We start from the raw sequence: 15,165 nt of genomic DNA, 5'->3' as shown, positions 1-15,165 counted from the left end.
TTGGTTGGGGGCCAAGACAAATGCCAGTTAGGAGATACCGGGGTGGGGGGGGTGGGGGGACGCACACCACGGGGGAGGAGGTAGCCCCAGCATGGTTTGCTGAGAAATGCTGCCTGAGTTTCAGTCAGCTGTGAAATGTGCCCGGAGCACCCGTTCGAAATGCCGCCTGCTTTGATCTCTGCAAATTGCTCGAAAGGCCACTCCGTATCTGCTTTCTGTCCCCTAAACCCCGCTGCCACGGCCTGTGGCCAGAAGAGTCCTGAGGTCACATGAGGCACGGCGACAGGCTGCCTCAGTCCTCCTGGGCATCTCTGCCTCATCAGGGGTTCTCATGGGGGAGAACTTCCGCTTCAGACTCTGCATTTCCCACAGTGAATCCCCCCACTCCCCCCAGAGGACTCTCAGATTCTCAGGCACCTTTCTCCCTGCCTATCGGAGCCAGCAGCCCTTTCCCAGGGCCTCAGAGCCTTGGAAGGGTCACGGTGGTGGTGATTCTGGGTGGCCCGTAGCTCCCCCCCCACCTCCCCTCAGCGGCCCTGTGCTTCCTCCTCTCCTTTTACTGAGGCAATAAATTACATCTGTGGCTCCCAGGAGCCTCTCTCCTACCAACAGGGAAGCACGACTTTTTCAGCAATTTTCCCAGCCACTTCTTTCACTGGGCAAGGTGATACGAAAGGTTCCCACATTCCCAGCCTCACGGCAGGAGGCCTGTGCGTCTGCTCTCAGCCGCCCCCATCAATTATTCAGTGTGGACTGAGTGCTTTGAATGTGCAGAGGCCTTAACAAGTATTTTTATAGATTCTTGCCTCACCATGTCCCTGTATCCTAGACAATGAAAGCTCCCCTTGGAGTCTGAAGACGCGGGTCCAAGCCCAGCCAGTTCCCCAAACAGAGCTGTGTGACCCCAGGCAATCTTGTGATGTCTCTGGTCTGTGGTTTCTCTGTGGTAGAACTCTCTGGAAGTCCTCTCCAGCCCGGGCCTTTGAGTGTCGGGGAGAAGTTTGTGAACTAACCGCAGTGTGATTTCCAAATATCTGTGATTCCAGGGGTGGACATGGAAGCTTCGAATGATGAGGTGAGCTGCATCTGTTAGCACAGGACTTTGCAAAGCGATTTCACCGGGAGGAAAGGCTAAGAGAACTCAGGTAAGTGGGTTCCTGTGCCCCCGGCGCCCTGCGGCTGTGAGTTTGCGACAGGCGACAACCTCCCGCCTGCTGTGCTTGCTGGTGTGGAAGCAAGTGTCAAGGCCATTCCACCCAAACTGCACATTTCAAGGGAGAAGCAGAGCCCTGGGGGGAAGTGAGCTGCGCAGTCACTCTGGATGGAGGGGCGGGTTCCCTGGAGCTGACTGCCGGGCCGGGGACCCTCTTTCCCTCCCAGGCTGGGCCTGTCCAAAATGGTGGGCCCACCCCCCTCCCCAGCAGAGTGCTGGGACCCCGGGTGGGAGGCGGCCTGGGGCTGCCTGGAGCAGGGAAGGGAGGGAGGGAGGAGAGCAGCCCACCGGGCATCACACCACCTGCCGGTCCTTCACTGGCAGCCCCTGGTCCAGGCCTCCCAGCTGCCCCGGAGACTGGCCCGGGGACCCACCCAACAGAAAGTCCGGGGCAAATGAAGTGAGTCCTGTCCTAACTAAGCCAAGCACTTGGCTCACATTCCAAGAAGTGACTCAGGCAGGAGGGTTTCACGGCCATGGGTGGCAGAACCCTCCTTAGGCTCAGCTCCTTGCTGCCGGCGCTCCTGCCCCGTAGAGAGACCCTCGCGCTGCAGTGGCTCTGCCGCCACTGCCAGCGGGGCAGGGCCTCGGTCCAGCTGGCTGAGTCTCACTCTCCTCACCTGCCCAGGTCAGATTCACAGGAAAACAAAGCGTTGCCACAAGCATATTTAAGTGTTAGTATTTGCCCCTGAGCTTCCTAAAAACGCTGGGCTTTAAAACATTGAATCACTAAAAAGTGTGCGTTTCTGTCACTTTTCGGCATGTATTGTCATTTGGGGACAGGGTCACAGCACTGAGCTGGGCTGAAGTGCTGGTTCCTTCACTTACATGCATGTGACCTGTGACGTAATCCTAGTCCTAACTCAGGGTCATCCCAGGGCTGACCTAGACATCTGCACTGTGCCTGGACCACAGCAGTGCTGGGTGATGCTCCTCTTCCCCTCTGCCTCTTGATTCTAAGCATGTTCACTTATCCCTACATGCAGATAGAGAGAGAATGGCCACTGACGTATTTCCTTTATTTGCACAGAAAATATGCATTCAAGTTGAACACCAGGCAAGTAGCTGTAAGAAGTATGGGGAAGACTTGGAGACAGATTATGCCCTCTGCGATCTCACAGTCTAGGGCAGGTGGGTTACTCAGGTCCCCTTTAGATGACAAGAGACAGAAGTCCAGCTTAAGTTAGCTCAAGCGAAGGAGAGACTTTATATTGCACAGGATCGGGACGTGTAGATCTCTGCGCACTGACGGGGTCCAATGGCTTACAAGATGTTGTCAGGTCCCCATCTCTCTCTTTCTCTTTCCCAAAGGCTTAGCCTTCTTACTGCAAACGTGCTTTCTCCAAGAGGCCGAGAAAGATGGACCCTAGAAACTCCAGGTTTCTATCTGCCCAGCTGCAATACCCCAGCTGAAAAGACACCCTATATCTACATTTAAATGCCATGAAAATATTCAGATTGGCCTTGCTTGGCCGTGTGCACACCCATTGGACCAGTCACTGTTGCAAAACGAATGTCTGTGTCTGGGACACGTGAGCATTACTGGGGGTGGGTGCGATGGGCAGGGAGCCACGACTCACAGTCCCTTCGGAACCACCTGAAATGATGCGGGAGTGGTCCCCACGGAAGGGAGGCTGAACAGAGACACATCTGTCCATCTAACAGGCACATCAGAAATGTAACCAATTCAGTCCAAGAAGAATTGTCGGTACCTAAGTCTGGTGCAGAAAAGTGCCAAAAATTGTGTTGGGGAGGAGGGATTCCCAAAGGAAATCCGTAAGTGGCCATTCTTTCTCTGTCTGCGTTCAGAAAGCGCCTACTTGGAGGACTACAGAATGATGAGCTGGCATTTGAACTAGGCTCAGAGGCTTGGTCAGATTCAGACATGAGGCTACGAGGAAAGGATGAAACCTAAAACTGAGGCCAGCCTCCCACACCCCCCCACAGCCTCCATTCAGACTCACTAGAACCATTCTGACCTTGAATCTGGAGGAGGTCTTCTACTGGGCAGGAAACCATCTGGAGGTGTGGACTGCTCCGGCTAGAGTTTATTCACTGGTTCACAGCACCGCCGTCCTCAGCATTTATTGAACGCCTGCTGTTTGCAGAGCTCTGTGCTGGGAATACAAAAGAGAAATTAATGCCCTTTCCATCGAGGAGATAGACAGGGGTCGGGGAGCAGGACTCTCTGCCAGTTCAAGGTCGTACAGGCTAGTGTGCAGTGAGCATGACTGAGGCCAGTGCTGGGAGCATTCAGAGAACAGCCTGGAAGGTGGGCTGTTCTGGAGGGCTTTGGAGACGAGGCCAGCTCTCAGCTGAGCTTCAAAGTAGAGCTTTGGACCCAGGGAGAAGGGAGCTTCCCGAAAGGCCAATGATGGATGGACAAAGGGATAAAACCAACAGACCAGAAAGTCCTCCTTCCTTCATTCATCCATTCAATCACTCATTCAGCAGGTTTCTTGAGCAGCTACTATGTGCCAGGCACTCTTCTGGGCGCTAAGGTCACAGTTGTGAACAAGAGGAATCACTGCCCTCATGGGGCTTACATTCCCGTGAGCGAGATGCAGGACAAGAAAACGTGTGACATCCTAGTTCTGTGAGTGAGAAGAACTACAAAAAAAAAGGAAGCAGGGACAGCTCAGTGGGCAGGTCGGAGCTGGGCTCTGTGGAGGTAGCATCTGGGTAGACGGGAGTGAAATGGAAGCCTGAGGTCAGGGAGGGTCAGTGGACAGAGCGAGGCTTGGGGGAGGAGGGCACAACCTCGGACTCTCAGAAGGGCTCGCTGGAGTCTCACAATGGTTTGTGGCAGGAGGAGTGATCTGGGCAGCAAACAGATGGCTGCCAGGAAGTGGGAATTAGAAGGTTCTCCTACTGGACAGAATGCAGCCCCCGCAGGCATGCCCTCTGCTAAGGGGTACAACATGGATGTGTGGGAAGAACCCCAATAGCACCCCCACTTCCCTTACCAGCATCCCCCACCGCACACCCAGCGTACATGCAACAAAAAAGCCCCCCCACAAGATGTCCCAACTCAAATGGCCCACACCACGCACACACAGCTGGTGCCAAGGGTCTGTCTCTGCGCAGTGTCTTCCTGCATCTCAGGCACTGCCAACACCAGCCCTGACCAAGCCCTGGAATAAAGATGAGTTGGGAAAGATGATCTGTGGAGGGCCAGACCAGCGGGTGTCCCCTCCTGCTTCGGTCACCATGGCAACCTCAGAGGAGGCGAGAAAAACGGGCTCTCTGGCAGTTCCTCCAAGCGCCCTGGCTCCTGGCCACTCTGTGGGGCGCGGGACTGTCACCCAGTGTCTCAGCCCCAGTCATCAGGACTCCCCGAGGCTACAGAGCCCAGGCGGAAATGTCACAGCCTCCATCAGACCTGAGGCCCCGCCTCGGGATCTCCCTTTAAGATAAGCACCAAGGTTTTATGATTAAACACAGATGGAAAAGCCTGTCTGGTCACAGCTCCATCTCTGCGTCCCAGGCCTACTGACCCATCACCCACCTGGAACAAAAAGGGATTAGATGCTTTACAAAAGGAAAGAAAAAGATTCGGGTGTGAGCTGTGGCCTGAGCCGCCCTGAAAGTTTATAACACAGCAGGGTCCACTGAACTTCTCCCCGACTCTCCTTTCAAGACAACCCCATTTTCCAAAGAGAGGCTGAGACCCATGCAGGGGAGGCGAGCTGACTTCCCAGTCTCACAGCTCCCACCAGAGATGGGTTCTGGTCCCAGGGTATGGACTCGCAGCCTGGGGACCTGGGGCCCCCTGTCAGGTCCCAGCCTGTGGGTACAAGGTGGGGCTGTGGGGCCCTGCTGAGAGGTGGGCCTGGCTCTGCTAAACCTGGAGGTCAGAGTGGGTGCTGCCGCCCCCTGCTCCCCACAAGACGCTGCCCGTCCTTGGGCAGCCCCTGAGCCCAGGGCCTGAGTCTCTCTAATGAGGGCTTTTGGCATGGTGACACGGGCAGAAGGCCCCCAGCGCTGCTCTCTTTGGGGAGTGATCAGTCTGCCTGACTCAGGAGCCTGAGGCCCACGGCGGGGGAAGGTAACTGAGCCCAGCTGCGGGTACAGAGCGAGAGGCACTGCCCGCCTGGAGCGGGCCCGCCGTGGCGTCTGTTTCCTGCGGGGACATTTCTGCAGTGAAGAATTGGCTACCCTGTCACTTAGGCCCCCATGGGATCTGAATTTCCTCAGCGAGGCAGGTCTGGCAGGGGCGGGATGTCTGAAGGATTGGTTCCTGCCTTTCCTGGCCCCCCAGCCCCTTCCCATCACCCGCTGCCCTGCGGCTGGGTGGCCTGGGTGGCGGGCGGGGCCTCACGCACGTGTACGAAGGAGCCTGTGCGCTGTGCGTCCCCAAGCCTAAAACCAGGGAGCCACGGGCGGCACTTCTGCTGGAAGGAGCAGCGCAAGTGTGAACTCACACGTGTGGAAAGTTGTCATTACGTCCTCGTCAAGCGCTGCCTGCTGTACGCGGTCAGTTAGGAAACAGCAGCTGTGAATGCAGACGGCCTCTTAGCAAAAGCTGAGAGCGGACGGGGCCATCCGCTCTGTGGTTCTCGCCTGCAGGTGGCACCGCCCCCTGGAAGGGACGTGGAGATGTGGGGAGGGGAGCTTTTCTGGGTGGTCACTTTATTTTATGACACTGCTTAGCCCTCAGTTATGCATGTGTTGTGTCTCCCCAGATGAACTGCATGTTCCCCTTCACTTTGGTCAGGGCTCTTGGTTATAAGCAACAGAAAGCCACGTTATTGTCAGCTGTACACGGAATTGACAGGAGGTAGAGAACCAAGGCAGAAAACAGGCAGGATCAGGGCAGCTCAGGAAACAGAGGCGAGGGGCCCTGTGAGGATCTGTCTGAGACCCACTCATCGGGGTGCTAGGTTCTTACTCATGCAACACCCCCAGAACACGTCTGACACCAGATGTGTGAGTGTCCCACACCAAGCAATTCCCTCGTTCTCTGCAGAACTGGGTGTTCTGCTATTTAACTCAATTTGACACTCTCCACCTAAGGTTAGTGTCAGATCCCACCAGTTAAGGGTTAAGTCCCACAAGACTGTCCCCCACTTCACATGCCAATTTCAAGTCCCAGGCTGTCACCTGTACTTCTGACCAACTGGCTGTAAATCAGAAATTGCCCACAACTCCTTCCTCGGATTCAGTCGTTTGCTCAAATGGCTCACAAAACTCAGGGAAACATTGGGTACTAATATTTACCAGCCAGAGGAAGAGATACAGAGGGCAAGGCATGGGGGGAGGGGTGCAGAGCTGCCCCGCCCCCTCCCGGGGCCCCACCCTCCCAGCTCCTCTCTGTGCTCACCAACCTGGAAGTTCTGCAAACCCTGCAGCTGGGGTTCTCTGGGGGCTTCATTACACAGGCACGATGGATTAAATCATTTGCCATTGGTAGTTGACTCAACCTCCAGCCCCTCTCCCCTCCCCAGAGGTCTGGCTTGGGGCTGAGAGTTCTAACCTTCTAATCGAGGGTTGGTTCCCCTGGCCACCAGCCCCCATCCTGAGCGGTTTCCAAAAGTCACCTCGTTAACACAAACTCAGGTGTGGTAGAAAGAGGCTTGTTATGAATAACAAAAGACACTCTTTTCACCTTATTGCTGGAGCTCTTCGAAGAACTGGGGACAAAACCCGGATATTATAACAAAAAATACTCCTATCACTCTCACTGCTTGGGAAATTACGAGAGTTTTAGGAGCTCTGTGTCAGGAACCAGGGACAGAGCCCAGCTATATATTTCTTGTTACATCACAGTATTATATCCTCCCACAGTCCTTCAGCAGGGAAGGTTTGACTAAGATGATGCTTTTGACATCTGCCTCCAAGTCTTGATGCCCCTGCATCCTGGCCTCACACGCACCAGATTCAGAACCCTGGGCGCGGCATCTGACTGGCCAAGCTCAAGTCTCCTGCTCGAATATCAACCAATATCTACTGTGTTATTTTGTATTCTTTGTCCAACACAGGCTTATGTTGGTTACAGATGTCAGAAAACCCAGTTCAAAAGATCTCAGGCAAAAGAGGAAGCTACGTAGGTTCTATAATCAAGGTCAGGTGGGGCTGCTTCCCACAGGACCCAGCTAAGGGCATCAAACTATCTCGTCTACTTGGCTTCATTTGCCAGGCAGACCTTCTCCCTGTGGTGATCAAGCTGGCCCCCAGCAGCCCTGGGCCAGCACGGAACAGGAACACGGCCAGCTCCTGGATGATTCTGGCAGAGAAACCCAGGAGGGCTCTGACTGGTCCAGTCTGAGCCATGTGACCACCCTGAGGCCAGAGGGTGGCTTCCTCACAGCAAACAGGCATGCTCTTTCCAGGGCACAGAAGAGACACAGGGCAGAAATCACCTCACCTGAGGATGCCAGACATGGAGGAGGCCCCCAAGGTATCCCTGAGATGCTGGAGCGCCCTCTCTGCACCAGCGCCCAGTCCTGCCACCCGATGCAGGGTCTCCTAGGACCTGACAGCCTGTGTCTGGGACCCTGAGGTCTGAGCAGGTCTCACGGGAACAGGTGGGGAAGCCCAGGTCCCCTCTGCTTCTATGAGTCCGTCCAGACCTGAGCAAGCACAAGCCACAGCGAGCAGACTGCCGGGGCAGGGAAGCCCTTCTGTTCGCGCATTCATTCCACAAACATTTAAAGAGAGCAGGAAGGCTGGGGCTTCCAGGATGCAAAGCCCCGTCCTTGCCCTCATGGAGCTCAGGGTCCAGTAGAGGAGACCATCGAGAAAGTTCCTGGTAGAAGTGCTGAGACCTGAGAGGGCCGCTGAGCCCAGGGTTATGAGCCAGCCTGGAGCCGGACTGCAGGGGTTCAAGTCCCACCTCCACACTTAGTTCTGTGACCTCGGCCAAGCTGCTCGACCTCTGGGCCTCAGTCTCCTCACCTGTGCAATGGGGATGATGAGAACACTTGCCTCGTGGGCTTGTAAGGATCAGATGTGTTCGTGCACTGAAAGCTCTGAGAACAGTGCCTGGTGTGATCTGCTCTGAGCAAGTGTTAGCTAATGCTGTTGTGGTGATATTATTGTTTCCTCCATGTGCTCTCGTTGCCCCCCGGGGGCACACACAACTTGGGCAATCAAGGAAGAACTGAAGGAGAAAATCCCCGGGAACAGAGGCAGAGAAGGGCGGAAACAGCTTGTGCAAAGTCACTGGGGCTGTGAGAGGGCGTGGTGTTCAGTGTTGAAAGACTGTGTGTATCATGGAGAAACAATGAGACAATTCTAGGGGAGAACCCCAGGCTGGAAGGAGCAGACGTGAGCCTGTGGAAACGGAGAGATTGGCTTTCGAGCTTCTTAGGGGAACACAGGGCAAGAGGGACCGAGCTGAGTGTCCCTTGAGAGAGGGAGAGAGAAAGAGACAAAGAAAGGGAACAGGTCAGCAGCCCCCTGCATCCTTCCCTGCCCTCAGAGCCCATCTAGGAAGTGGGTTTGGAAGTGGTCCAAGTGGCAGATTAGGTCATAATGAGACGAGGCGTTGGCTGGATGACTGAGCTGCACCCACCTGGCTCCCCCAGCAGCCAGAGGAATTAGCTCATAGCTGGTCTGGCATCCTCTGTGCAGCCACCGTGGGCCCAGAGCAAGCCAGGAGCATGTTTGAACAGCAGTCCTTGTGTGCGGCGTGGGTCCCGGGCGCTGGCACGTCACTGCTGCAGAAAGGCTAAAGCGCCCTCGCGGGTCGTCCTCTGCTGCAGGAATTTTGCGTTCCCCTGCAGCTCGGTGGCCTGCTGGTAGGGCACGCCTGGGCCTGGTGGGATTACTGTCTGGCCTTGTTCTTCCAGATGCCCCACGTCCCAGGTCTGACAGCGACTGTCTTCCCTCCCTGGGCTCTCTGCCTTTGCCAAGTCCCCAGTGAGTGTCGCTTTGTGTAGGGCTCACTGTAGACCCGGCACTGTTAAGGGCTCGATGTTTGTCACTTTACCTTTCAAAATGATCTATGAAGTCAGTATTATTACCCCCTGGGCCAGCTTTTTAAGCAAGGGACCCAGACAGCCCCACAGGGCCCTGTGCTTGGGTTCAAGCTCTGCTGTCACTGTCTTCAAATTCTCAGCACAAGGAGCCCTCTGTTGCATTTTGCCCCAAGCCCAGCAAATTATGTAGCCAGTCCTGGTTACCCCTACTTCTCCGAAGAAGACACAGAAGCACAGAGTGGCCATGAAGCCACATGCCCAAGATCACAGAACTGTGCCCGGAGGGGGTTTGACCCCAAGGAAGGTCCACGCCCTCTGGAGTAGAAAGAGGCTGACCTGAATCCCTTAACCCTCCTGGGCTTGATTTTCCCAGTTGTGACACAGGGTGACCCCGCCTGCTCCAAGAGGATGGTCACACTAGGGCTATGTACTCTCTCTGAAGCTCAGGGTCGAGGGCCCGCATCAGCTGGCTCACAGCGCACCCGCTCCTACAGGTGCCTCCAAGTCGCCCGACACCGTCTGTGCAGGTCTTCGAACTGATTTAGAAACTGCTAATTAAAATAAGCTCCCCCAGCCCAGGAGGCGGCCCTGCAGAGGCGGGTCGTGTCGGCTGTTTCCCACCCTGGAAGCAAGACCCTTCCTAGCAGGCTCTCCCTCTACAGGGAGCGCGCAGCGGGCGGAAAGGGAGGGGGACGTGCATCCCAGCAGCTCCTCCTGCTCGCGGACCGCAGAGCTCGTCTGCAATTAGATCCTCTCCAAAAAGCTGCACTGGAGATAACCAGCGCTCCTCTGTCGGTGGAGGACGCCCTGTAGGGTAAAACCACCCCTAAAAACCGCTCAGAACAGACTCTGGCACCTCAGCAAAGAGGCAGACGGCGCCTGGGAGGGGCTCCAGATGGCGGCTAATAGGTCTTTAGATTTGGAGAGATTCTTAAGAAGCCTATGCGATGGCGCAGCTGCACAGAAGACCCCCATGAGAATACCCGACGTTTGCAGGGTATGCTGAGCCTACAGAGTGTGTTCAAACCCTTAGTTCTGCCGAAGCCCCAGACCTAGGAGGTTGATATCACCCCCATTTTACAGGTGAGAAAACTGAGGCTCAACAAGCCTAACAGCACCTACGGCGGGACCATCTGATCCCAAGTCTAGTGCTTCTGTCTCAAGACATGTGGTTCTCAATCCTGGTCATCTCAGATCACCTGAGAAGCTTTAAAATATGATACCTGAGTCTGGCCACAGAGTAACTGAATCAGGACCCCTGGGACGGGCCTGGGGCTCATGTTTGTGGAAGTTCCTCAGGGGTTCTCCTCTGTGCGGCGGGAGGTGAGCGCTAGGTCTCTCTGCCATTGGTTAGGGTGGAAGATTTCTTCTCATTCTTGGGGACAGGCTCAGAGCATCCCTCTGGTCAGAGGCCACTGCAGGAAGGGGAGGCAGAAACCGTCCAGAAAAAACAGCAAGCTCTGCCCTTCCGGAGCATCCCCCAGCCCCGGTGGGAGAGGAACCCACCGCCTCCCTGGTGGTCCAGCCTGGGTTTTGATGTTGCCCCTCCCAGCCTGCCTGCCATAATTCATGCCCAGTTCCCATCACCCCAGACCAGCAATCACAAGTCAGCTTCAGTTTCTCTCCTCGGGCACATGCAAGTCAATGAAAGCCTCTTCCCGCCTTTTCCACACCAAGGGTGGCATCCCTTCCAGGCTGTTAATATTTTTTTTTTCATGTAAGCTTTCTCTTGGACATTGTTCCATTTTCAACTCCATTCTTTTTCACAGCCACATGCCCGCAGCACAGGTTTTTAAAACTTACTCTGAAAACCAAGGACTTCTCTCCTTAGCCCAAGTCAGTGTCTCCTACTCTGATGGTCCATCTCTTGTCCGGACCCCGTGGGATGCGGAGGCTGGGAGCTCGGGGTCTAATTCTGACTCAGAGATACTCTACCCTGTGCCCCAACATTTTGGGGTGGGGGCCTGGCTCACACTTCCTCCCTGTGTGGGCATTTTAGGTGAACGTGAGAACCACCTTTCTAGAGCGGTGAGTCATGGCCTCGCTTTGTTTAACAACCCACCTGAGCGCAGTCAGCTCTCCCCTCAGCTACTGCAGGTTTATTTGCTTCCTCGTCTGACCAGGTGAGGTAAGGTGTTGTTCTTGGAGGACGAAGCTGAGAGTGTGCTGAGTAGGGCTCGCCCCGAAGAGCTGGAGCCCAGGGCGGGGCTGTGGTGGGCGAGCGGGGTGGGGTCGGGGTCCCTGGACCTGAGGTGCCCCTGTGCCTGCTCACCTGCGTCTGCTCACCTGCGTCTGCATGGGGCCCCTTTCGCCCAGGCAGCCTCTGCTCAGAGACCTGAGTCCACAGAGTCGATGACTGGCCTGTCCTTGCTAATCGCTGGGAGCTCTTGGGTATCATTCAACCTCTGGAGACTCAGGCTCCTCGTGTGTAAAAATGGGGACAAAAACTTAATGAGGATTAAATGAGATCACAGAGGTGAAATCATTTCATAAATGGTGAGACACTGTACAGAGTATTGATTTATTAACTTTTCTGCATCAAGTTAGAGCTCTGAAATGGCCTCTCTTCTAGTCCTGAACTAGCAGTCAGCAGCCCCGTCATGGAACCTCTCTGAGCGCCTCTGTCCCCTCCTGAGACCTCGTCAAGGGGAGGGGTCAGTACTGACATCGTCCCAATCCTTCCTGCAGTTCTCTCACCAGCCAGCAGCTTCTCACTGCCCGCCCTTCCCCGAGAGGAGGGGGCTCTGTCCTGCACCCCCGCCAGTCTCTGATCTGCCTGCGCCTCCAGCACAGGTAGATCTTCTTGGCAAAGCTGCCCCCAAAGATTCCTGCTAACACTTGTCTGTTCCTGCCTCTTGCAGAGCATGGCGCCCACAGGCCCCCGGAAAGCATCTTAAACCCCGAACGCCCGCAGCTGCTCCATTGGACACTCTGCAGCTCGTCCTCCGTCCCTCTGGACCCCCCAGGAGCTGCTCCCTTCCTAGCGATGCCCTCGGGAGCCTTGGCCCCAGCTGGATGAGACCGTTCCAGAGCAGGACCGACCTCGCCACCCACCAAGACTCCCACGCCCCCCTCCACCACCTCCCATGTCTGGCTGCCCTGGGCAGACTCTAGAATGTCTGTGCCCCAGATCCGAGTAGAAGAAGCGGAAAGTGGGGAAGAAGGGCCGGCAGGAGCAGCCCCACCTCCTGACGACCACCTCCGGAGCCTGAAGGCCCTCACCGAGAAACTGAGGCTGGAGACCCGCAGACCCTCCTACCTGGAATGGCAGGCCAGGCTGGAGGAGCAGACATGGTCCTTCCCGCGGCCGGCTGCCGAGCAGGGCGGCTGTGCGGAGGAGGAGCCCCTGCTCCCCCCGAGAGCGCCCAGGCAGCGTCCCCCACCCAGCGGGAGAGCCAGCCAGGCCGGCGGGCCCCAGTCCGCGGGCAAGCTGGAGGGCTTTGAGAGTATCGACGAGGCTATCGCCTGGCTCAGGAAGGAACTGGTAAGTGGCTGTCCCACCACGAACCCCCAGAAAAGGCGCCGTTCCCTTTCTGTCTCTCCACCTCCGTCCCTCTGTCTGTCCCTTTCTCTGCCTCCATCTGTCTCTGCCTCTCCCCTATCTCTGCCCCTCCCAGCTGCACATTTTCCCCTTTCATCAAGGGTAGGCCTCATTAATTACTCTGTGGGCACGTGTGATCCATATGTCCATCCGCTCCTAACCACAGGTATTTACAGAAAACCTGAGCCCATGTTCTGAAGGTGTCCCTGGCCTTCCCCAAGGCCACTCCTGGAATCAAGGTCTCATACTATCCTTTCTGAACTGCTAAGGGGGCCCCTGGATTGTGACTGCCCGTCTTTCTCTCTGAAACCCTCTCACCCTGCCGTTCACCCAAGCTGCCAGCCAGTCCTGTGACTGCTCGTTTGGCAAGCGTGCACGGCCCCCCTCCCCTTGGCGCTATGCGGGACGGCAGGGCTGTATGGGGCGAGCACAGGGCAGAGCTGGGTGGGCACTGCGGTGTGGAGCTTGGGCTCAGCCCATCACTGCTCTGTTAATGCTGAGCAGTGAACACGGGTGCCCAGGGCTGCTCTTTGTGGCTGATCAGCCTGCGGTGAAGGCTTTGGGCTGAGCCTTGGAGGCTGAGTCAGAAATTGACCCAGAAGTTGGGCTGGGAGGGCATCCAGGTGGAATTAATGCGAGCACTGGGTGTGCGTTTGGGAGCTGGGGTCAGCAGCTCAACCTTTTTTCTACCCAGGGGCACAGCAGGCTCCCATCAGGGGTATCGCTCAGCATATGAGAAGTGGGTGGGCGTGCAGAGCTGTGTGTCCATCACCCAGGGGACAGTCACTGGTCTCGGGCATGGTGGTGTCTCAGCAGAGCCTGGCATGATGCTAGTCACATGCTGCCCTGCCTGCCCTGCCCGCCCAGGTCGCACCTGCCCAGTCAGGCCACTGTGGCCACTGGTGAGCCAGCAATCAAGGGCCAACTGCCTTCCAGAGCCTCCAGTAACTCCTGGGCTCACGGGCTAGGCAGAGGCTTGCTCGGTTTGTCTGGCAGAATCCTGAAAACTAAATCCCCTTGGGGGCTGAGAGTCCTCATGAGTTAAGATAAATAACTGGGGCCAGGGGAGGGCGGCTCCAGGACTCAGGTACTGATTAGTCCAACATCTTTTTTTTGGTTTTAATCTTTGATGTTGAGACATCTCAAAACACATCCCTCCACCATGCTGCAGCAACTGGAGTGTAAGTTGCTTGCATAGAAGATGAGGCCCCTGGGGATTCACGCTGCGTCGCCACCAGGTGCTCATGGGGCATGTAAGAGGTGAGGAGGGATGGACGCAAGGTGGCCAGGACGGACCCTGGAAGCTGCTCTTTAAATTCTTGAGACTGAACTGCTTCGATCTGTCTTCATGAAAAGGAACAAAAAATATCCCCATTAATCAAGGATTCAGTTTGTTGGCTTTGGATTGCTGCTGGGAGTGGAAGCTCTTAGTTTATAATAAGTTAGCATTCCCCGTGGGTCCCCCTTTGGACTGGAAATCAGAGAATGATTTCACTGTGTGTGAACCAGTAGGGCTTTCTCTAGGGTCGTCCCCCTTGTCCTCCAGATGAGAGCTGCCTCTTGACCCTGGCTGTGTATCAGAATCACCTGGAAAGCCTTGAAACCCCCAAATCCTAGACCTCGCCCCCCGACCAGTCAAACCAACATCTGGGGATGGACCTGGGCATCAGGATTTTCTAAAACTCCCCAGGTGCTTCCAAAGCGCAGCCAGGGGTGAGAATCATTGCCACAGACCTACAGGCCCTGCTCATTTTTCTTGTCAAGACCCACTGCAAGCCAAACAGCACGAGGTGCCCCGGCCAGAGTGTGCTGGCTGAGAGGAGGACAGTGGACCAGGTCAGGGACGATCGTGGCTGATGTATGGGGTAACACTCCACAGGCAGGGAGAGGGTGTTAACTGCAGGACCAATTATTAATAATGCTTTATAGTTGCATATTTCCCACTTTCCACGCCACTTCTTTGTGCTACCAAGGGTGGATAATAAGAGTAATAACATTAATACCAAGATCTGTACTAAATGAGTGATTATTGTGTGCCAGGTACTTCATGTGCACAACTTACCTCTTCTGAGTGTCCCATCACCTTCCTGTTAGCCCATTTCACAGAAGAGGAAACTGAGGCTCAGAGAGGAATGTAGCAATAAGGGAGAGGGCAGAGATTTGAACAGTGTCCTGTCTGGTTGCATCGCCCGTATTCTTTTTCTTTTTTTGTTTATTGAAGTATAGTCAGTTCACAGTGCCGTGTGTCAGTTTCTGGTGTCCAGCACAGTGCTTCATTCATACATGAACGTACACATACTCGTTTTCCCATTTCTTTTCTCAGTACGCCCATGTTCTTCTTAGCCACCATACGATATTCATAGTGTCTTTCAAAGGCAGTTGATTTTGCTCTGTGACTTCTAAAAATCTAAATTCACAAAGATGTTGGCAGTTGCCGGAATGCGTGGGGTGGGGCACAGAGGGAGAAACAAGACTGATGGGTGCCCAGC

The 15,165-nt window shown here is 55.5% G+C and overlaps 1 protein-coding gene across 2 annotated transcripts in view; it reads left to right on the top strand.

Annotated features, from left to right (window-relative positions):
• FAM167A (family with sequence similarity 167 member A) overlaps positions 1-15,165 on the top strand; it is a 36,642-nt gene that overhangs the window by 5,148 nt on the left and 16,329 nt on the right. For both annotated transcript variants that reach the window (XM_031442119.2, XM_064482499.1), the window contains exons 2-3: positions 1,047-1,145; positions 11,997-12,619. In XM_031442119.2, coding sequence (XP_031297979.1) covers positions 12,251-12,619 — 369 coding nt within the window. In that variant the 5' untranslated portion in view covers positions 1,047-1,145; positions 11,997-12,250. The remainder of the gene's footprint in view (positions 1-1,046; positions 1,146-11,996; positions 12,620-15,165) is intronic.

This window comes from Camelus dromedarius, chromosome 36 (assembly GCF_036321535.1).
Source record: "Camelus dromedarius isolate mCamDro1 chromosome 36, mCamDro1.pat, whole genome shotgun sequence".
NCBI classification, from domain to species: domain Eukaryota; kingdom Metazoa; phylum Chordata; class Mammalia; order Artiodactyla; family Camelidae; genus Camelus; species Camelus dromedarius.
The sequence above is the reverse complement of the archived record's forward strand: the minus strand, read 5'-3'. Positions and strand labels throughout refer to the sequence as shown.